Source organism: Cyprinus carpio, chromosome A14 (genome assembly GCF_018340385.1).
Source record: "Cyprinus carpio isolate SPL01 chromosome A14, ASM1834038v1, whole genome shotgun sequence".
In the NCBI taxonomy this organism is placed as follows: Eukaryota; Metazoa; Chordata; class Actinopteri; order Cypriniformes; family Cyprinidae; genus Cyprinus; species Cyprinus carpio.
Window position 1 is genome coordinate 29,023,810 of NC_056585.1, and position 22,528 is coordinate 29,046,337.

Here is a 22,528-nt window from a genome sequence, read left to right on the forward strand (position 1 = left end):
ACACACACATATTTGATTTGACCCTTGATGTAAATAAAACAGACACACACACACACACGCACAAGTGTGTAACTCTTAACTCTAATGTGCTATTTATATTTGATTTGACCCTTGATGTAAATAAATATTGCACAGATATGACACAAGTCCTGAAAGTTGACAAAGAGGATCCAATCAAACAAATGAGACTAAAATATATACTTATATTCAGGAAAATGCTCTAATGTTACATATCTGTGAGAGGTTCATTTTTCATGTGTGAAAACAGTTTTAATTAATGACTCGATTGCACCTTTATACATCTTAAAGTTCATCAAGACCCGCCCCGCTGAGCTTGATCGTGTTTTACTCATTATCTCACTAATGAATGAAGCGCGCTCCCGCTCCCGTTACCTCTCTCTATGAAGTCCGTGACCGTGAATCCGCCGCTCGTGACGCTAGATTCCGGTTCATCACAGACTGACGCGGATCTGTCTCCTTCTCCTTCACTCAGTCTCTTTTTCCCTTTGCCTTTCCCTTTGCTTGATGACATGATGTCTGATGTGTTATTAGATGCGTGTTAAACACACACACACACACCGTCCACATGTGAACGTAAACTTCCCGGTGTGAAAGTTCAGCTCCTCCCCGTCAGATACCGTAAAATACACAATATACAGGCGCAGAATCCCTGCGTGCTCACTGATATCGATATTAGGCCTATAACCACTGACAAAGTCAAAAGATTAAAATAAATAAATAAGCAAACAAACAAACATAAGAATAAAATAAATAAATAATAAATAAACACAAAAATGAGAAATGAGTAAATGAAGGAGTAGCCTAAATAAAAATAAAAATAAGATTTGAAAAAAATGAATGAATGAAGCAACATTAAAACAAAAATACAAATTAAATGAATGAATGAATATCAGATTAAAATTAAATAACTAAATAATTTAGCAAGTAAAAAATAGATATAGAAATGGATAAAATAAATAAATAATCAAACAGATCAAACAAAAATACGATTAAAAATAGCCTGCAATAAAATTACAATCAAAAATAAACATATTAAAACAAACAAATAAAGAAATACATTAAAATATAAGCAAATAGTCATAAAATGTATGAAAAAATAAACAGATTAAAACAAAATAAATATTTAATAGAAGTACATAAATGTGTAACTAAAAATAAATAAATACATAAATAATAAGTAAAATAAAAATAGATTAAACTAAATAAACAAACCAAATTAGATTAAACAAATTAAAACAATTGTTTAATAAATAAGTAAATAAATGAGTAACTAAAAATAAATAAATAAATAAATAAATAAATAAATAAATAAAGGAATAAAAAATAATAAAATTAGACTAAAAGTAATAAGTAGGCTAAATGAATGAGTAAATAAAAATAGAAATAGATTAAAATAAATAAACAAACCAAATTAGATTAAATTAAATATATTGAAACAAACAAAGCAGATAAAATGAGTAAATAAATGAGTAAATAAACACAAATAAGTAAACTGATTAAAATAAATAAGCAAACAAATGAGTTAATAAAATAAACTGAAATTAAATTAAAACAAATGAGTAAATAAATGAGTTAATAAACTGTAAATGAATAAATACAGTATTATAACAGTATTATATGTAATAAGGAGAAAGGTAATAATATAACAAACTTAATATTTTCCATTTTTATCATAGACTGTATAAAGATTTTTATACGTTTTATAGGCTAATTATTATAATAATTTTTTGTAAATTAATATTTCACGTATAAATTGGGTTTATATACAAGAAAGCATATAGATATTTTAGCAGTTTTAGTATGGGTGGGGATGATGATGTGGGGCCCGTGAGTTATGGATTAATAACCTCTGCTCTGAAGCGGTTATGTATTTTCATATGCGCGAGTACTAGAGTAAATACGCGTTCGCTCGGCTGCTGCTGGCTGTTTTGGTGTCATGGTGAGCAGGATCACGTCCTCCGGGTTCTGCAGGGTCTCTTCTGTGCTCTGCAGGGTCTCTTCTGTGTTCGGGCGGCGCAGGTGTATTTGCGCCGGTTCTCCTCGCTCCGGCTCCGACTGTCAGGAGCGGCTCTGCCCGCCTCGGCTCTCCGGGGATCGGTTCGGAGGCATGACGGTTCGAGGACGAGCTGCTGGGGGGTAGAGGAGCGGGAATAATCAACATTTACTCGGAAAAATAATAACTGTAAATGACTCTAAATGCGTGATGTGTGTACGTGCATGTATTTCCCTGTGTGTTATGTAGTCAAGCGCACAGCTGGTTTTCCACAAATCATATTACAGTGCAGCACAGGATTTTATAATTTGATTTATTAATATATAAAAAATAACAAGGCTAATAAATATTTTAAAATAACAATCTGTATATTTAGGCTATATATTGATTTATAAATTAGTATTAAAAAAATAATTTATTACATAATATATATTATATATTTATTACATAAGTATTTAAAAAAACACACCATTACAGTAAAACACAAACAAACAAAAAGGATTAATGTCTTAAAAAAATAATGGCATGTATATCACCAAAATAATGTCTTAAATATTTGACCTGATTAGTTACATCTAGATCACCTAAAAATAGTATTTGAGAAATTTCTTATTTATTTTATGTGATAATATGTTTTTATTTTATTTTTTACAAAATCTTTAAACTTTGCTTATTTACTGGATTAAATGAAAAAATATTATAAACACACTATTGTTCAAATTTAGGGATCAGTAATAAGTCTCTTCTGATCATCAAAGCTGCTTTTATTTGACCAAAAATACAGTAAAAATAGTGAAATATTATTACAATTTCAAACAGCTGTTTTCTGTGTGAATCTCTGTTAAACTGTAATTTATTTCTGTGATGTGCAGCTGTATTTTCAGCATCATTAATCCAGTCTTCAGTGTCGCATGATCTTCAGAAATCATTCTAATATGATGATTTGCTGCTCAAGAAACATTTCTGATTATTATCAATGTTGAACACAGTTGTGCTGCACAATATTTCTGTGGAAACTGTGATGCATTTTATTTCTCAGGATTCACAGATGAATATATAGTTCAAAAGAACAGCATTTATTTGAAATATAAATATTTTGTAACTGTCTTTACTGTCACTCTTGATCAATTTAATGCATCCTAGATCAATAAAAGTATTTCTTTATCCTGATCCCAAACTTTTGAACTCTAGTGTAAATAACACATACTCACATCTCTCTCTCTCTCATCTGTGTGTGTGTGTGTGTGTGTGTGTGTGTGTGTGTGAGAGAGAGAGAGAGAGAGAGAGAGAGATAGTGTGTGTGTGAGAGAGAGAGAGAGAGAGAGAGTGAGTGATTGAGTGAGTGTGTGTGTGTGTGTGTTTGTGTGTGTGTGGTGTGTGGAGTGAGAGTGTGTGTGTGTGTGTGTGTGTGTGTGTGTGTGTTAGTGTCTCTCTGCGGCGGCGGCGGCGCGTCACGGATTCCGCTTCCATCACGCTCGGAGAGACGCGGCCGTTCTCAGCCTGTGGCTCGGACCTGGAGAGGACAGACTGCCTCTGTTCGCCACTCATCAAGTAGGAGTCGCTGGTGAGCGCAGAATGAGTGCTGTTCTGAATCAGCGGCTCTCTGTTTGACCAGCAGGCGGCGCCGCTCCTCCGGAGCACCGGACAGACATGTTCGAACATGCCCGGAAACATGCCCCGGGCAGCGGCATGAGCTCAGTCTGGCAGCCGCTGCGCGACGCGTGTTTGTGTTTGATTAAAGCCGAATACCGTGAAGGTGAAATCCCACGTCTGGAATATTCTAGCAGTGAATAACCCGACCGCATTTCCCTTCTGTGCGACTTCCAAACCCACAGCCTCTGTGTGTTTTTATTTAGATCATAGCTGGGTTAATTGTTATGGGACAATTTCACAGCAATAACAGCTTAACGTTTTTTTGTAGAGCACCATATTTGATCCATCAGGCTTTTATGACTCATATAATCTGATAGAGTGAGAATGTGGAGGAAAAACAGCTCTGTTTTATTGCAGATGCTGATATTTACATGATGCAATTCTGCAGTAAATCAGTGAGATCTTTATAACAGTAGAGCAGACAGTGATATAAACTGATGTAAATATGAGTCTGTGCTCTATATCTGCAGTAATGTGTCTCAGTGAGATGAGATGTAAATGATCCAAACATATAATGCAGTGATTGAGAGATGAAGAAATAAAGACTCCTCAGAAGATGTGAGATGTTCTGGAGGCTTGTGAAGATCATTCCTCCGCTGAGGAACAGTGAAAGTAAAGCTTCTGGAAACAAACGCTCCTCAAAAGATCCTGATGATCAGATTTGAGACGCACTGATTCTTCTATATATATATATATATATATATATATATATATATATATATATATATATATATATATATATATATATAATATATATATAAGTTTTGAATATTAGCTTTTATCAGGGTTTAATAAAGTTAACAGCTGGTCTGTATCTGTGGTTTGAAGTGGCTCATGAGTGTGTGTGTGTGTGTGTGTGTGTGTGTGTGTGTGTGTGTGTGTGTGTGTGTGTGTGTGTGACCGCACAAGGGGGAAGCTGAGTTCCGGAGTGGGTCATATAAAACCACAAACACACACACACTACACTACAGACATTCCCTCTCAGTTATTCACGTCTGTTTTTCTCGTTGATTCTGTGTAAGCATGAATTATTGCTGTCTTGTTTAAAGGTGCTGTTGTGGACGAATCCAACGGCAAAGTCCTTGTTGTTCAGGACAGAAATAAGGTACAGAATCAGTACCTGATGTGTCTGATATAAGGCTCTGTGCTGCTTAAAAACCCCAAATTATTTTTGTCTCCGTTAAACAGTTTCATCCCTGTAATTTTTTGGGCGGCATGTAAACAAACATGTAGTCAAAGCCACACTGTTGTACCTGCGAGCCTCAGTCCGCTGACCTGCCTGCTGCTGATGGTCATCTGGAGTAAACAGCGCATTTGCCCATTTCAGCCACACATTTTTCGGTGACAAGTTGAAATTATGACTTTATTGTTGTAATTGACAAAAAGCCATAATTATGAGATAAAAAGTCGGAATTATGTCCAAAAATGGCATGGTTATGAAATAAAGTCAATATTATGACAATGAAAATTATGAGATTAAAAAGCCTCTATGACATACTGAGTCATAATTATGAGATAAAGTCAAAATTCTGGCATAAAAAGTCAATTATGAGATAAATCAAAATTACGACGAGTCAAAATTGTCAATTATGAGATAAAAAAAAATTGAAATGACAGTGTAATAATTATGATATAGTATGTAAGTTTCAAAGTCAATTATGAGATAAAGTAACAATTATGACATACTAAATCGAAATTGACAGTCAAAACTATGTTATAAAATGGCATAATGTCATAATTTCAACTTGGTTTATTATAATTGTGACTTTTAAAAGTCACAATAAATTTTTTAATTATACTTACCCAAGCAGATTTTTTTTAATTTTTGTTTTTCTTGCGTGGTGGAGTTCAACTCCGTGTGTTAAAGGGACAGTCCACCCAAAAACCATCATTCTGTCATCATTTACACACCTGCAAACTCGCCAACTTCTGGGCGAAATTCAGCGTTCTGGCATCGAAATTCTCATGATTGGTGCATTTATTATAAAAAGAGCAGCATGGACATTCTGCTAAACCTCTAATTTTCTGTTTCACGGAAGAAAGAAAATAAAAGACGTTTAAAGTAAATGACGACAGACATTTCTAAATCCAGAATCTAATTCTGTAAATCTGAGACTGCGATTGAACGGCTCTTCGAGCGATAATGAATTCTGTGTGTAACCTCGTTAAACGTCTGCCTTCGAGCCTCAAGAGCGTTTCCCAGTAAAATAAACAGTTGGGTTGTGCTCGGGGCAGCGCACGCGGCGGGCGGCTCTCTGCTCTGGAATGGAAACTCAAAGGATTGTTTTATCCACCCGCCAACATCTTTCCTGCTCTTTTATCTTGCGTCACGGCCCGTTTCGGTCGTCATTTACTGGTAAAATGGCCTGTGTGTTCGGGTTTAAAATATCTCTGGGAGTATCAGAGGTCGGATTGCAGCTCATTTTAGTCAAGTTCACTGAGTATTTATCTTCGTGGAGCGGATTGCATCTGGGCGCACCAAGTGTGTTATTAAAATTCAATCCGATGGGGATGTTTCTCTAGTTTCGAAATGAAGCATTTCATCTTTCACCAGTAGAAAAACAATGATACATGCTCTGATGCAATGAGATGAACTCCCCAGTGAAAAAGTGTTCTGGTATGAATCAGGAGAGAAATCTGCACAGATCAAGCAGCGTTTAAACAAATATGTGTCTGGACTCTGATGTGAGAGACAACAGCAGATTCACTTTTTCACTGGAGGAAGTGTTACTATGGATTATAGACTCTATGTATTTGAGTTAAAAACATCTTAATGCTGGATTTGTTTCATCTTTTGTCTTCTCCAGATGTTCACTGATGGACTGGAGTGCTGTGGATTACTTGTGGATTATTGTGATGTTTTTATCAGCTGTTTGGACTCTCATTCTGACGGCACCCATTCACTGCAGAGCATCCATTCCTGAGACACTGATGCAGTGCTATATTTAGAGTCGAGGGAGAATTGGATCCAAATGCAGTTTAAGTTTATAAAAACAACAAAATCATAAAGAGTTAAAACCCAAGAACATCCATGAAGAATAAACCGGAACGCACCAATAATGGACAAACTATGACAAAGAACGGTGAAAACAAACGAGCTTAAAGAAACACAGACTAACGAGAAACAGATGATAACAATCAGGAGTTAACAAGAGGAAACAGGAACAGAGTACTAATCACTTTAACACTTCCTGTTTACTTTTAGTTCTTACTGCTAATTTGTTTTTAAAAAGCAAATCAATTTATATGCAAGCTATTATGAGCTTTTAATTTAGTGTCTAGAAAACAGTTATTTACATACATAAAATATTTTCATTGTTGTTCAATACATTGAATTTGTTTTTCATTTGCAATGCAGCTTGTGTTAAATACTTCATATTAATGACAGAATTCAAATACTTTCAAACATAATTGCCCACAAAAATATTGATTTTTATTGATAGTACAGAAAGATTTTCATATCACAAACCTTTAAAGCTGTTACATTACATTGTATTTTTTTAATTGACCAAAAACCACTCAAGTAAGAATCAAAGTTGCATTTATAACTAGCAGCATTTTCTATATTCTTTTAAAACTCAATATGTAATGGACCTTAGTAGAAACATTTTAATGAAAATATTTGATATCGTACTGATAGATATAAATAATATTTAGATCATCTGTGAACGTGGAACAAAAACAGAAAGATAAAATGACTTATTTCCATAAAAATATATTTCTAAGTGTTCAGCTAAAATAACATGCACGTGTTAAACAAGACTTTTCTTTCCTTCTCAGACTAAGAATGCTTGGAAGTTTCCCTACACAAAGTAAAATCATTGAAAAAACACTAACATACTCCAAACGTACACAAATAAAAACAACATAAAAAACCTAAAACCAAAAAAAAATTGCATTTATAAGAACATCATCTAAGATTTGAGACCCTCAAAACATTCAGTTACAAAAGTACCCTTCTTTAATACAAATAAAACAATATTTTTTGTCGACTTGTATATAAACTAAATTTTCACTGACTTACTAATGACAAATATCGATTACATCCCTATATAAGTCACAATGCTCTTTCCGAAACAGTTCTGTATAAAAGTTACATTGTGTTCACGAGTGTACAATAAAAGATTTAATTCAGGACTTCTTGTAAAGTTTTACCCTACTCTATATTTCTATAAATCTCATTTAAGATACAGTAAACAAAGTTATTAGTCGAACTGATTGTGTGAGAAATATTTAAAACAAGTCGGGCCACTAAATGTGTGAAAATGCAGTGTTTCTTCATCAGGTTTGTAGAAATGTGGCACTGCATCAGTAGCCGCATTTCCACTGTCGGGCCAGTGCGAGCCAGGGCTTAAAACGGGCCAGGCGGGGCTAATAGCCTCGGGCCAGTAGCACGAGGCCAGAATAGCGCAGCGTTTCCACCGTCGGGCAAAGCTCCGCTGCGCGTCCACTATAATTTACAAAACTCAGGAACAACGTCATGCGACCCCATCGTTTCACCAACAAAGAGAAGTTATAAGAAACCTAAGAATAAGTATATAAACTCACAAACGAACATGATAACAGCAGCATTTTCTTTGCATGCTTTGTTAAATATTCAAAATGACGATGTTTTACTATAAGTGATACATTGACATAATGATCAGACTCAAAATTAATCACACAGAAATACATTTATTTCTATTTATTTATTTATTTCTAACAATAGCTGCGTTTCATTCGAGACAGTTTCTGTTTTATTTGTAGTCACAGTGCCTATATACGTTACATTTAGAATGATTGATTTAAAAACTCTATTTTTATAAAAGTCCCGTACAAAAATCATTATTATTTTAGACGCGGAGCTAAACTCTCGAGACGAGACTTATGACAGATAAAATATGGTACTAAATAAATACACAATTGTGCTAGAGAATTGACGTCTGATTTCTCCAACTTTGCCATGTTTATTCTGGTAACGTAATGTTTGAGCGTGCAAGTCTCATTTATAAATACAGTGAACATTATAATCCACATCGTTTATTCAGCACTCGAACTGAAAGTTGTTTGAGCTCAGCTTATTTTTAAAAGGTTTTTAAATGTTATATGCTGTTATCTTTCTGAAAGGAACGTTGACCAGACGCGAAGAAACTCCGTTTGTTCATAACCACTGCCCCAGTGGCCCCTTTGGCTTCATTTTCGTCGGGCCAAAAAAAACCTGGTTGGCCCCGAGGAAGCCCCGACGAGGCACGTCAAGCCCCGGAAGTGACAGTGGAAACGGGACTGGCCTGCACGCACTAGCATGCTTTAAGCCCGACAGTGGAATAGGTCTCAGCAATGCCCGTCAGAATGAGAGTCCAAACAGCTGATAAAAACACACAATCCACAATAATCCACAGCACTCCAGACAATCAGTTAACATCTGGAGAAGACTCTCATTCTGACGGCACCCATTCACTGCAGAGTATCCAATGCTGAGACACTGATGCAGTGCTACATTTCTACAAACCTGATGAAGAAACAAACTGCATTTTAATCTTAATTTTTGGGTGAACTGTTGCTTTAAACCAAGTAAGTTCCTGTTGCGGTGAAGTTTTGACAGTATTTACCAGCAGCTCAGATGCTAGAAAGAGTTTCTCTATTCTAACTGGATGCTTTATTTCAGACGAGACGGCCGTTCGGGAGGTTTTTGAAGAAACCGGGGTGCGATCCCAGTTCCGATCTCTGCTCAGTATCCGTCAGCAGCACAATGATCCGGGAGCGTTCAGGGTGTCCGACATGTACCTGATCTGCAGACTCAGCCCGCTCTCCTACCATATCAACCTCTGCACTCAGAAGTGTCTGCGCTGCCAATGGTTCGATGTGGCTGAACTCGCCGAGACCACGCTGATCACGAGCCAGACTTCTGCTGTACGGACTGGAAAACGGTTTCCACAACATCGACCTCACAGTGGAGCAGCTGCCGGCCTCTTCTATCAGCTGTACCACAGAGCAACACTACACTGCACTAAATAATGCGTTTTGTTTTCTAGTACAAATATATAAACCTTCTTAAATCAAGATACATTTACTGGAGAAAAAAATGACTTAAGATAGTCTTGTTTTCTGAAAAATGTATCAAAATAAATGCTTAAAACAAAAACAAATATCTGCCAATGGCATCAGAAAAATAAACTTATTTCTAAAGGAAAACAAGATTATTTTTATGATTTTTTTATTTGCATATATTTTTTTGAGCTTAAACATGCTTAAAAGCATTTAAAAAAAAAAAAAAAAACATTTTTCATCTCCAGTAAATGTGTCCTGAATTAAAAAAAAAAAAAAAATACAATATTTGTACTGGAAAATAAGACAAAAAACTTTTTTTTTTTGTTTTTGTTGCAGTGTACTCTAAAAATAAAGATTGCAATTAGAACTGAAACCGGTTTGGATCTCATGAAGACTGTATCTAAATACATATCTTAAAATATATTTGGGTCTTATTTTACACCAAAACCTAAATATTTTAATAATGAAAATTAAGCCTATTTTTGCATTTCTCAGTTAATTACTCTGCCGTGCAAAAAAAAAAAAAAAAAACCTTATATAATAAAAACAAACATTATACAGTATTATTTATATTATAAAGTACTTTTGTGAAATATATATCAAGAAAGCTTTTGTAGTGTTTGTAATAGATCTCTCAGTAATGGCAACAAGAAGAACATCTTGGCTCTTAAAATAAACTTAATCTTCTATATTTTATGATTCACACCAGAATTTATTATTTCTTAGTTTAAAAAAAAGTGCTATAATGAATGGATTTATAAAAGCTGATTAAATGGCAAAATGGATCTTGATAATGTTTCTTTGTTCCACTGAAGAGCCTTTATTTTTAAGAGTGTGTTTCTGAACTTTATAATATGTTACCTATAGACTTTTTAATCAAGGAATCTGATTTCTCAGTTGCCTCAAGAAATGATAAACTGTTACTGTTAATCTGTTACTCGCAGCAACAATGTAACTAAACTAAATAAAAACTATTTTTTCTAGCCAAGATGATATATACGAAAGAGAATAAAGTTTCACGGAAAAAACAAAAAACATTCATGATGTACTCGGAATCCCTTCATCAAAGCGAATCTTTGTGTTCGCAAAACCCTTACAGTATAGAAATATACAGTTTTAGAAATACTTGCATATATTTGCATAAAGGAGCAGCATTAAAGTAAACTCACATTTTGTAGCCAAACTAAAAACATTCCTGCGAGAAATAGTGCAGGTTTAGTGCAGATCAGTGAACTCTCCGAACCAACCCTTCTGCCCTTGCTCGAGGGAATCAAGTGGAATAAGACTGTATTTTGGAAAGTTGGATCTGAGATCATATCGCGCCTGTCAGAATTGACGAAAGCCTCATCTGAGGATATTGCTGATATCTCCAGGGTGACCGAACACGAACAAATAAACCCTGTAATGCTCTCCAAGTACATCTGTTTGGGAAGCGTTCCTAGATAGAAATGCTGAAGGGAAGTGTTTTTTCCAGACACGCTGAAGAATCTGCACTTATCCGGATGAGCTCATCGTCTGAGTCAGTGGTCTGTCGCTCTCGGTTCAGGTTTGACAGCATCTCTCCATCAGCACTTGGCTGACATGGGCAGAAACAGGATGGCCTTCTGGCCCGGGCTGGTCTTCGAACCCGATTTATACTGGCCTGTTCTCTTCAGAGCCACGTACCAGTCGGGGTACTTCCGGGATCGGTACGTGTTGTAGTTATTCGACTCCAGGCGCTCCAGGAAATAACATTCATCTGTTGTTCTCCTCTGAGACAGAGACAAAGACAACATTGACACACATCACCGCCTGCATCATCTAAAGCATTAAACAACATTTTTTAAGAATGGAAATATATAAACAGCTTAAAAAGTTCAATTGGAAGACGACAGCATTAGCATATCAGTTTAACTCAAACTGCACTCTGTTTAGCATTTAAAGCATTAAATATATAGTCAGCATAATGATTGGAAAAAATTTAAAAATGTTTTGAAGTGTGATGGGGAAAGTTATTTTTAAAAGTAATGCATTACAATATTGCATTACTCAATTAAAAAGTAACCAATTGTGTTACTTTTTATGGAAAGTAATGCGTTATGTTACTTTTTGACAGCTTGGTTGGGCTCGCTTGTTTGTTTGTTAATAACAAAAAACCCTAAAGTTATATTTTTTGGAAACTGTAAGGGTCTTTTCACACCAAACGTGAAATGAATAAGCCTCATGCTGAAGGAACTTACAACATGATAAAAGTAATTTAAAAAAAATGAAAAAATTTACTAGTTACTTGGGGAAAGTACTTATAATGTGCGATATTTCATTGTAAATTAAAAAGTAATGCATTTTTTTTTACTTGTTACTTGAAAATGTAATCTGATTATGTAACTTGCGTTACTTTGTAACCCCCAAAAACTGGTGACGAAGGCCTCTCATTAAACACATCAATGTAGCTCAAATTTCTAGCATTAAATACCTTTTTGTCACTATAAAATATCTAATCAGCATAACAACTGGTTAAAAAAGTTTGAAAAGTTCAACTGAAAAATGTATTTTCATCAGTATGTGTCTGCTTTAATAGCAGCAGCTGCATGAACAACACAATAATCATGTTCTCCATCGTGATTTGATCCTAAAACTTTGTTTCCAGTTTTTCAGTGTGCTCTCAGATTTTTGGATCCCTCTGAGCTCAAACCTCACCGAGAGTCTTATTTCAGCTACAGCAGTAAAACTGTGCTGGAATATTAGCATTTGTCATCTATTATCTGCAACAGCTTGTGAAACACTGCCTCTCTTTCCTGAGCAGCTCGAGCCGGATGTCTGGAAAACGTCTCCTGACAGGAATGTGAGACCGTCAACCCAGCGCTTCAGGCCAGTGTGGCTGTTTTATGTGACCTTCGTAATGTTGACATGCTGCTCATGTTAAAGCCAACACTATCTGACCTGTTTCAGATTAAAACAGGATCTTAAACGAGAATGAATGTGTCTCTACACTCTTAAAAATAATTCCCATTGATGCTTCCGTTAAGAACCTTTAACATCCATGGATCCTTTCCAAGGTTTTTTTACATTGTTATAAGATTCTTGTAGATTATTAAGATGTTTTTCACACTTAAAAAAAAAAAAAAATCTTTCAAGAATTGATCACCAAATGCAATGCAAAAAAATTTCTTAGTTTTTTTTTTTTTTTTTTTGTCTTCTTTTTCAGTGCAAATATTCAAACATTCTTCAGCCTTTGGTGCTTTGGTTAAACATTTTTATAATTTTTTTATTTTTATTTTTTAGAACAGTATGAAACTTAGTAAAGGTTTTGGCACTTGCCACGTAAACACAAAAAAAAATCATGGACATTCGAAAGGGTTAAATGGCACTAAAAACAGTCACACTTATACTCCTCGTGGTGAAATGTGACTGCATTGGAAATAATTGAGAAGCGAACATTATCTAGTGGAAACGTTTGGTACTGCGCACAAACAAAATCTTATTTTTTTGTGATATCACCCTCAAATTTGAAACACAACTTGTTTAGATCGATAGTATATAATAGTAGTTTTGTATTACAAAGTATTACAAATATTATGTTTTTCATTGCAGCAATAATCTGCCAAGTGTCTTCTTTAAAAAGAGTCTTCAATCAAAAAACAAAAAAACAAAACAAAACTTTTTTTTTTTTTTGTTCTCCAGAGCATTTAAGATGAAAATTTTATTTTCAGATCTATGCTCAAAAAGTGCATGTAAAAAGGATTATAACTACTGCATAAATATAATTTAGTACCATAAAGTCCTGTAAAAATATTAAATATTAAATAAAAAAAACAATCAAACTAAAATATAATATGTCCACCTCATTAAAGTAAAAAAAAGATGTGCACCAAAGGGTTGAGATACATTTATTTAAGTGCATTTGTGCTTTATAAAAAGAAACATACCTGCTAATGGGGTCTGAAAAATTCAAAGGGAAAACACTTTTCTTTTCTTTTTTAACTCATTGGCAGATATTTGTTCTTGTTTTCAGCACAAACTTACTTCATCTTGATATTTTTCTCAGAACACTAAACTTAAAATCCTAAATCGTTTTGCTACTTTAGTAAATGTATCTTGATTTAAGAATGTTTGGATATTTGTGCTGGAAAACAAGACCGAAATACTCAGTAAAAAATCATTTCTGTAGTGCAAAATTCTATGAGCACTGCTGCCAAAACAGCCTTGTGAAACCTTTATTCCTGAGAGTATGAAGGTGGTTGATGGCGTCAGATGAAACGTCAAGACTTTGTTATGTTTCATTTATGTTATTATGTTTCATTCTAGAGCCGACGCTGATGTTTTTCCTGTCGTGAGTTTTGAACAAGGAGAGCTGGCTGTTCACTGACTGTTGTGCAACACCTCCGTCATCAATGTAAGCATTGTTTCAGGAGCACAGAGACTCTCACAGCTCCAATCAACTCTGAGTGTGCTTCTATTTAACCGTATTCTGGGGTCAAATTTGTGAACTAAAATAAAAATAACATGTCTATGAAATGCCCCCATTCAGATTTATTTAAGTGTGTGTGTGTGTGTGTGTGTGTGTGTGTGTGTGTGTGTGTGTGTGCTCGAATGTAACGCAAACACAGGCACAGGATCTTTACACTTAGCTGCTGTTTGTGACATGATTCAGTTTTTCAGTTTCACACAAACGGACGATCAAAAGAATCTCAAGCATCTTGATACTGTGGTAAAATGTGAATGTGTTCACGGGAGTCAGACTCTTCTGACGTACAGATCTGTGCTTTATGACGAACTCTGAAAGAGAATTACAGACGAGCTTAGGATTCCCTAAACCACACCAACGGAAACAGCCTGTGTGTGTGTGTGTGTAAGTAATTAAAAAAAACTAAAACCTAATAAAAAACTATAGAGAGAGAGAGAGAGAGAGAGAGAGAGAGGCATATAAAAAACTAATTAAAAAAAAAAACAAAACAATATTACTAAAACTACAACTAGAATTACATTTAAAATGGAATATATAAAATCTAATTCAAAATATTTACAAAAACTATAATAAAAAAAATCAATTATACTGCAATAATACTGATTTGCAAGTTTGTTTGGTCTTATTTTAAGTCATTTAAAGTCAACTGTGAGGTTTTCTGAGGCCCTTTAGTGGACCCCGGACCCCTGGTTTAAAGCTGTTTTCTATCATTCAAATGTTTTATGTGGTTTAGAAAACAAAATAATGTTGGCTACTGACAAAAAGTCAGTTTTTGACAATGAGGAGTAATTGTTAATTTGTCGCCGTAAACTATATGTATTTTATTGAATCTTTTATTTTGTATTATTTTTCTGATTATTCAAGATACGATGCCACAGGACTACTGGCTTCTCTTAGGTCCTGTAACTGGTCACATTTCTTCACTTCCAGAATAAAAATCTCCTGATAATTTACTTGCCCCCATGTCATCTGAGATGTTCATGTCTTTCCATTGGCTCCTATAAGAAAAAAAAACTTTAAAAAAAACTTTAATTATTCCAAACATTCCAAACATTTCAATCATACTGTCATGTGTTTATGTCTCATGTTTTCTTGATTTTATCAACATTTTATTCCATCTTGTCGATGACCTGAGAAATAAGGTTCACTTAAAGTGGGAACTAAATGTCTTTTCCAAGTTGAAATATACAGTCACAAAGAATTGTTCATTACACAGAATCTGTACCAGTATCATGGAGCAGAAACATCAGTTGGCCACTGAGTGTAGCTTGGGCTCCTCCTCAGTGCATCCTGGAAATGTTGTCATACACTCTTAAAAATAAAGGTGCTTCACAATGCCATAGAAGAACCTTTTTTGTCTAAATGGTTTCATAAAGAACCTTTAACATCTGAAGAACCTCAACGTTTCACAAACGGTTCTTTGTGGTGAAAGAAGGCTCTCCAGAATATAAAAAGTTGAGAAAGAGATGCTTCTTTAAAGAACCTTTGACCGAATGCTTCTTTGTGGAACCAAAAATGGTTCTGTGAAGAACCTTTTAAGCAGCTTTATTTTTAAGAGTGTACTTCTTTCACATTTCAGTCTGTTTTTCTTAATTAGTAAAATGCAATTTTATAGGAGTTGAATCATGTAGACAGCCTGTTAAGGAAAAATATTAAAATGCAATAGCACATAAATTTAACAAAAAGCTCCTCTTTATAGTTATTTTTTCTAGCTGACTGATGAGCTTATGGACACCGAATGGTTATTCTGAGGTAAATGTATATTAAGTTGCGATATTTACAAGCTTTACACGTTTTCTGCATTTTGAAACAATGAATGAGCTCAAAAATAGCCTAATCTTTTTTAAAGGGGTCATATGATGCTTTTTTTCCTTTCTCTGTGGAGCAGCATCATAAAGAGATAACCCCTTCAATCCCAAAGAGATATTGCATGTTTAGACTGGTCCAGCCCCCCTGAAAACTGAGGCTATTTGTAACACCCCCCACATCTCGACATGGCCTCTTCTGTAAAGACCTCGCCTTTTCAACGAATGAGGGTTTGTGGGCAAAATCGAGTGTTTATGCATAGAGGAGAAAACAATAAGTAAAGCTGACTAAGTTGTTGTTTTTGTGTTTTGTTTTAACCTTAAACCGCTATTTTTAGCGCCAATAGTGCCTGTTTATGATGTAGCCTACTAGAGTAGTAAAGAGAAAGATTAAATGGGTTGCATGCGCTTGAACTGAGGCGCTAACGCGATCGCGCCTGCCGCATTAAAGAGCGCCAAAAACTGTATTCATTGTTTGTATTTGGTTATGCATTTTGAATCATTTTTAAGCTGATACTTAGTTTATTGAAAAGTAACAAAGCTTTTTGCGATTACTGGACGGCAAGTGCGCTTCAAATAATGAAGTTCACACATTAAAAGAAAACAGCATAGACCTGAGATCTTAAGGAGAAGTCATATTATTAATGATTATAAACGAGAATTGTTAACGACATTGCCAATATCCACACAGCTGACAGCTTTACCTGTTGTAGTTTGTTCAAGTTGTGCACCAAATAGATGCTGCTTTTCCTCACTTTCACTTCTTACGTCTCAGTCATTTCGATCTCCGTTTTTTCGAGCTGCGTTTATCAGCTGCGCGGCAGAGATGAGGACTGTTTGAAACTCTTTTTTCAACTAAAACTTTGATGTGCATTGTCTTAGTGAACATAGCAAATGATGTGATCACAAAACAATCAGGAAAAAAGGCATTACATGCAAATTTTAAGTTATAACATAAATACATAGGCCTAATCGCCAGTGGTGACCTCAGCAAAAACTTAACTTGCAATTTAATACTTTTGGTCATAAATGTGACTGTTTTAGTCGCAGTTTGGAGCCCTACTGTTTTTCTTCAGGCGCAAAGAAATTAAGGTTTTTGAGGACAAATGCTGGTCTTGCACTAGCACACATTACGTAATTACGTTGGAAATGTCACGTCGTGCCTAACAACGCACCTTAGCTGTTATAAATTCACTGTAAACCACGGCTTCACGAGGCTTATTGCTTTTAAAGACCGGTTTTTCCATATACTTATTACGGTTAAAGTGTAATGATATTAATAAAAAACAGTATTCTTCCACCCAACAATGTAGTTCCTCAGAATCAGTTGTGGTTCCAACAAAGTGGTTGCCGAGCAACACACAAACGTAAACAAAGGTGTGTGTTTGTAGAGTAATTTACAACAGCTTCGAACGCGGCTCAACCAATCAGAATCAAGGACCGGAACTATCTGTTTTATAATGAAATATTTTTAGGTAATCGGTGGCCACAAAAATTTTGAGTATTCTGAACTTATCGGGTTTTACAGTGTACTTTAACAAAGGAAAACCAGTCTCCTCTTGGTTTATATTGAAATCCTCCCACATTTTTCTTTACAGATCTTCAATTTTGTACTTCTAATTTGTGACAAGTGTTTTGTTTTGCACTTTACTAGACTTCTTTTGGACTATTGGAAAAAAAAAGAACATTCACTGCCATAATAAAGCTTGGAAGAGCCAGGACATTTTTTAATATAACTCCAATTGGATTCGTCTTAAAGAAGAAAGTCATATAGAGTTAGGATGGCTTGAGGGTGAGTAAATCCTTGGGTGATTTTCATTTTTGGGTGAACTATCCCTTTAAGACACAGATTTTCTGTAAAGCTGCTTTGAAGTGATGTGTATTGTGAAAAGCGCTTTACTTGACTTGACTTCACGTCAGCCCCCGAATGTGCATACAGCTAAAGATGATAAAGTAAAGACCAAGAGCTGTAAGATCAAGAGAGCGTCTCACCGTTCCGATCAGTCGTCCGTCCGCGTTCATGGCGAGGTAACGGTTCGCACAGATCCCTTTAATCACCACCTCACCGACGGCCGTGGCCTGGAGCTGCAGCCGGACTGCGAGAGAACAAACACACACAAACGATCTGTAAGTTACTCTTGGTTCGTACCGACTTCGCGAACCATGAACCGAACCGTGAGCAACCGTTACACTCCTAATACTAATGACACCAGCCTTCCCGGTTAGTTCCGGTGGCCACAGATTTGTGTTCCGCTCCCGTGTTTGTGCACGTGCTCTGTGAAGAACGCCAGCGGTTTTAATTTTGCCGCGTTGAGCTTTGTAGCCAATCACAGGTGTCTGTTGAGGGCGAATGCGATGGCCAATCAGAGGCATCTAAATCAGAACGCTCAATATGTCAGACTTTAAAAAAGGATGCACTATAAACTATGCACTTATACACTTATGCATGCACTCAACCATGTAATGTATGAATTATATAAGGTTATTTTGTCATTCATAAGTTCAGCACGAGCTCTGTGCTTGCTAGTATTTTTATATAATCAACAAAAGTATAAACACGACGTAAATAAGAGATTCAATGTGCAATACAGATAGACAGATTTCTGTTATTATAATTATTAAAACATGAGTTTTCACTCCCAGCCCCCTCCATTTGAAAACATTATTTAAATGACATTTAAATAAAGTAAATGATTTATAGGCATCATGTTTGTAATGGAAATCTGTGTTAAAGTGTTCCAGACAGAGTATGGTTATTTGTTCACATTAATTAAACTGAACTGTGAAACATACTTCTGAAGCGTTTGTTAATGTTCGGCATTTACTACACATTATTAAAATCAAAAGTTGCATCATTAATTGAACCTGAGCTGACATGAACTAAAAGTGAACAGTTGTATTTTTAAATTTTTTTTTTTTTTTAATATTATTTTTGATTAAAAGCTAACAAAGATTAATAACTGTAACAAATGCATTGCTCATTGTTAGTTAATGCATTAATTAATCGGACCTTATTGTAAATGGTTACCAGCAAAGGTTTTATCAGAAACATTCTGGTTGATTACTCTCAGAAATGATGCAAACTATGTAAAGAGTGACAAACACAGAGGTTCAGGTCCGAATAAATGAAGCGTGAGGTGGGCGGGGTTTGAGAAGTGTCACTCAGTGGTTGCCCCTAGCAACAGGATTTTTCATTCTGACCATGAGTCTAAACTAAAGAGATCAGTGTTTCAGTTTCTATTTTGACTGAACTGAACTTGGAATAAGGAGACCATTTCCTCTTCATTTACACACACTCACCAGTCTTTATAACAAACTTTATGAAAGCATGATGTACCACACACACACACACACACACACACACACACACACACACACACACACACCAGCTACTCTATATTCTGTGAACTCTTGAACGTTTGTTCATTTATAATTTTTTTTAAGAGATATAACCATATATAAAAAGTTACACGTTTTGTTTTCAGGTCATTTTGGACCCATACGGAGGTGTCAAAGTTATATTAGTGTCAAAAAAGAAGCTTTAATAAAATATATTTCACCTTTCCTTTCTCCATATCGCACACACTTCTGGGACTGAATTTTGTTGATAAACATGAATATGTGTGTCTATTGACGAACCATGAGGAATGAAAAACTGATCACTTTTTTCATCTTAAAGTGAACGTTTATACAATTTAAATTACTTGCCTAAAAATACTGAAAACTTTTCAGAGTAATATTTGTTGTTTTGTTAGAAATAAATATGTTGGTTTCATAGATTTGGACTGTTTTTTTGAGTAATCATGAGTTATAAATTCAAAGGAATTTAATTACATTCCATTCATTCCAATGATTCACAGATTATATGTTATTATAAATTTCATACAGTGCTATATATATATACACAAAAAAACTTCTCATTAATATTATATCAAAATATAATATTAATATTTTTTTTGCACCATTGTGTTTTCATTTAATTTACAATTTCTCAATTTTTATTTTTATAAATTAGCAATAAATCCAGGATTAACATGACTTTGATTTTTTTTTTTTTTTTTTTTTTTTTTTTTCACATTTAGCTACAATATGGTTTTAGTTTAAAAACACTAAGTTATGACTGGTCCCTGAATGTGAACAGTATTCAGATTTTAAATGCAGTAGAACTCAAGAGTTTGAAGATGGACCTGTAAAATCTGACATAATCATCATCATCATCATCATCATCATCATCATCATCAGGGCCAGATTCTCATCTCTGCTCCACATCAGACGCATAAAGGGTGTTTGAAGGCTCTGGATCGTCGGTTTTTCCGCGGAAGAACAGAACAAACGCACTCACTGTGCGGGTCGCTCTTCTCGCGGATCCCGTCCACTCGCCCGTCAGAGTTGATCCGCAGGAAGTATCCGCCGTTTTTGCAGTAAAGCCGCTTGGGGCCTTTGAAGTTCCCCGAAGGAAAGCCTCCGCTCGCCCCGTCGTCCGGAGCGGCCGGGAGCGTGGTGATTCCTCCCGCCGCCATCTCTCGCTCTCTCGGTTTCTCCGTCTCTGCCCCCCTCGGCATCTCCGGAGCCCCTCCGCGGCCTCCCCGCGCCTCCGCCCCCTCCTCCCCCGTCTCCTTCCGGCGCTCCGCGGAGCCACGGAGCCTCATCAAACCGCGGATAAACTCTTCAAGCTGCTGGACTTTGTATCTCCGACCGCAGAGGGAGAGCGGATCTGCGATGAAGAGGATGGTCTGGAGTGGAGTGGAGCAGCTGGAGGAGATCTCTCTCTCTCTCTCCTCTCTCTCTCCCCCGTTGGCCCCGGACCGCATTATTTCCTTAACGTACTGTATTTACAGAGAGAGAGAGAGAGAGAGAGAGAGAGAGAGAGAAGGAAACTGGTCCTGTCCCAAAGCATGTCATCATCTCTCTCTCTCTCTCTCACACACACACACACACACAACAACAAATGTTTTTGTATTTAGTTTTTAGTAATTTTAGCTCTTCTGAATAGTTTTAAATAAATTTGTTATGTACTTTGCCCTTTTTTATAATATTGATTTTTAATATATATTTCTATAAAGCTTTAGTTTTATATCAGATTTAATAGTAATTTTTGCACTTCAGCTTAAATTTAAGTTAGTTGCTCAGGCAAAATTTCTAATAGTTTTTTTTTCTTTTCTTTTCTTTAAAAAAAAAGCTTTATTTTATTTCAATTTTAGTGTTAGTAATTTTAGCACTTCAACTAGTTGCTAGTTTTTTCATCTAACATTAATATTTAATTTAAGCTTAATTTCAATGACCAAAATCGGTATAGATTAAGTTTTAGTTATTTGTGTTATTTTGTCATTTTTATCAAGCTTTATTTTATTTCTACTAACTAAAACTGAATATATATAATAGTAAATTAAATGAAACACAATGGTGCAAAAAAAATATTAATCTTATATTTTGATATAATATAATGAGAAGTTTTTTGTGTATATTATATATAGCACTGTATGAATTTTATAATAACATATAATGTGTGAATCATTGGAATGAATGGAATGTAATTAAATTCCTTTGAATTTATAACTCATGATTACTCAAAAAAAACAGTCCAAATCTATGAACCAACATATTTTATTCTAAACAAAACAACAAATATTACTCTGAAAAAGTTTTCAGTATTTTTAGGCACAGTAATTTTAAAATTGTATAAACGTTATATATATATATATCAAATTTATTTTTATTTATTTTGTAATTATACATTCACAATAGGGAAATACAAACATTATCAATGTATCACTTAAATAATCACATAAACACAAATATATTATTAAATACATTAAAGTATTGAAAACTTGAAGCAAAAGGAATATATTTTATACATTTGACATAAATGAGTCCTATACATTACCTATATGAAAACAATAATAAAATGCAAAAATAAATAAATAAATAGGGGGGGGGGGGGGGGAAATAAATAAGTACAAAATAATGATAATAATAATTAAAGAATAAATTAATTGAAATGTTTTTCCTACAGTGGAGTTCAAAATTTCAAAAATGTTTTTTATCATTGATTTGAACTTGAGTGCACATCTTGCTGATACTGATAATGCTGTTTGTACCGAGTTAAAGAAGAGTCCTGTAGCTCACTGTAAACATGTGGCTGCAATCCTCAAGACACAACAGCCCACAAGCACTTCCTGTAAGGTCTCTTTGTTATCTCAGTTTTGTTTTCTTCTAGACTGCATGCGATTAAATGAAGGATGAGATGAAATGCTTCTCAGATGTTTCTCCTGCGGTGATCAGACATGTGGAGGTTCAGAAGAGATCCCAACAATGTCATCCACTGCTCAGATTTGCTAAAATACACACTTGGAACACCATATGACACCACCATTATGACCTCTGGTGACCTCACAATGAGAGAAGCCCTTCCACACGTCACAGTGGTTTCCTCATGCATACTGAGTCCTGTTATAGAGAGAAGAACATCTGGGTTCAGAGGAGCGTTTGAAGGATTCCCATCACTGACCACATCACGTCTGTGAGCTCCATCCACTTTATGACATTCATGAAAGTCCAAGAAGAAGCCTTTGACAAAAACCACAG

General features: G+C 35.2%; 2 protein-coding genes and 1 pseudogene across 3 annotated transcripts in view; 1 reads left to right on the forward strand and 2 right to left on the reverse strand.

Annotated features, from left to right (window-relative positions):
- The window catches only part of spata5 (spermatogenesis associated 5), a 47,927-nt gene extending 47,288 nt beyond the window's left edge, over positions 1 to 639 (reverse strand). Inside the window, exon 1 of the mRNA XM_042770566.1 lies at positions 394 to 639. Within this exon, the coding sequence (XP_042626500.1) occupies positions 394 to 532 (139 nt within the window). The 5' untranslated portion in view covers positions 533 to 639. The remainder of the gene's footprint in view (positions 1 to 393) is intronic.
- Positions 640 to 1,957: 1,318 nt separating this feature from the next.
- LOC109107662 lies at positions 1,958 to 9,777 on the forward strand (annotated as a pseudogene).
- Positions 9,778 to 10,817: 1,040 nt separating this feature from the next.
- The window catches only part of fgf2 (fibroblast growth factor 2), a 223,315-nt gene continuing 211,604 nt past the window's right edge, over positions 10,818 to 22,528 (reverse strand). Inside the window, exons 1-3 of one of the 2 annotated variants that reach the window (XM_042770471.1) lie at positions 20,286 to 20,709; positions 17,936 to 18,039; positions 10,818 to 11,445 (exon numbers count right to left, since the gene is read on the reverse strand). In XM_042770471.1, coding sequence (XP_042626405.1) covers positions 11,260 to 11,445; positions 17,936 to 18,039; positions 20,286 to 20,592 — 597 coding nt within the window. In that variant the 5' untranslated portion in view covers positions 20,593 to 20,709 and the 3' untranslated portion in view covers positions 10,818 to 11,259. Of the gene's footprint in view, positions 11,446 to 17,935; positions 18,040 to 20,285; positions 20,710 to 22,528 lie in introns of those variants that run through there. The other variant, XM_042770472.1, reaches the window with a different exon arrangement.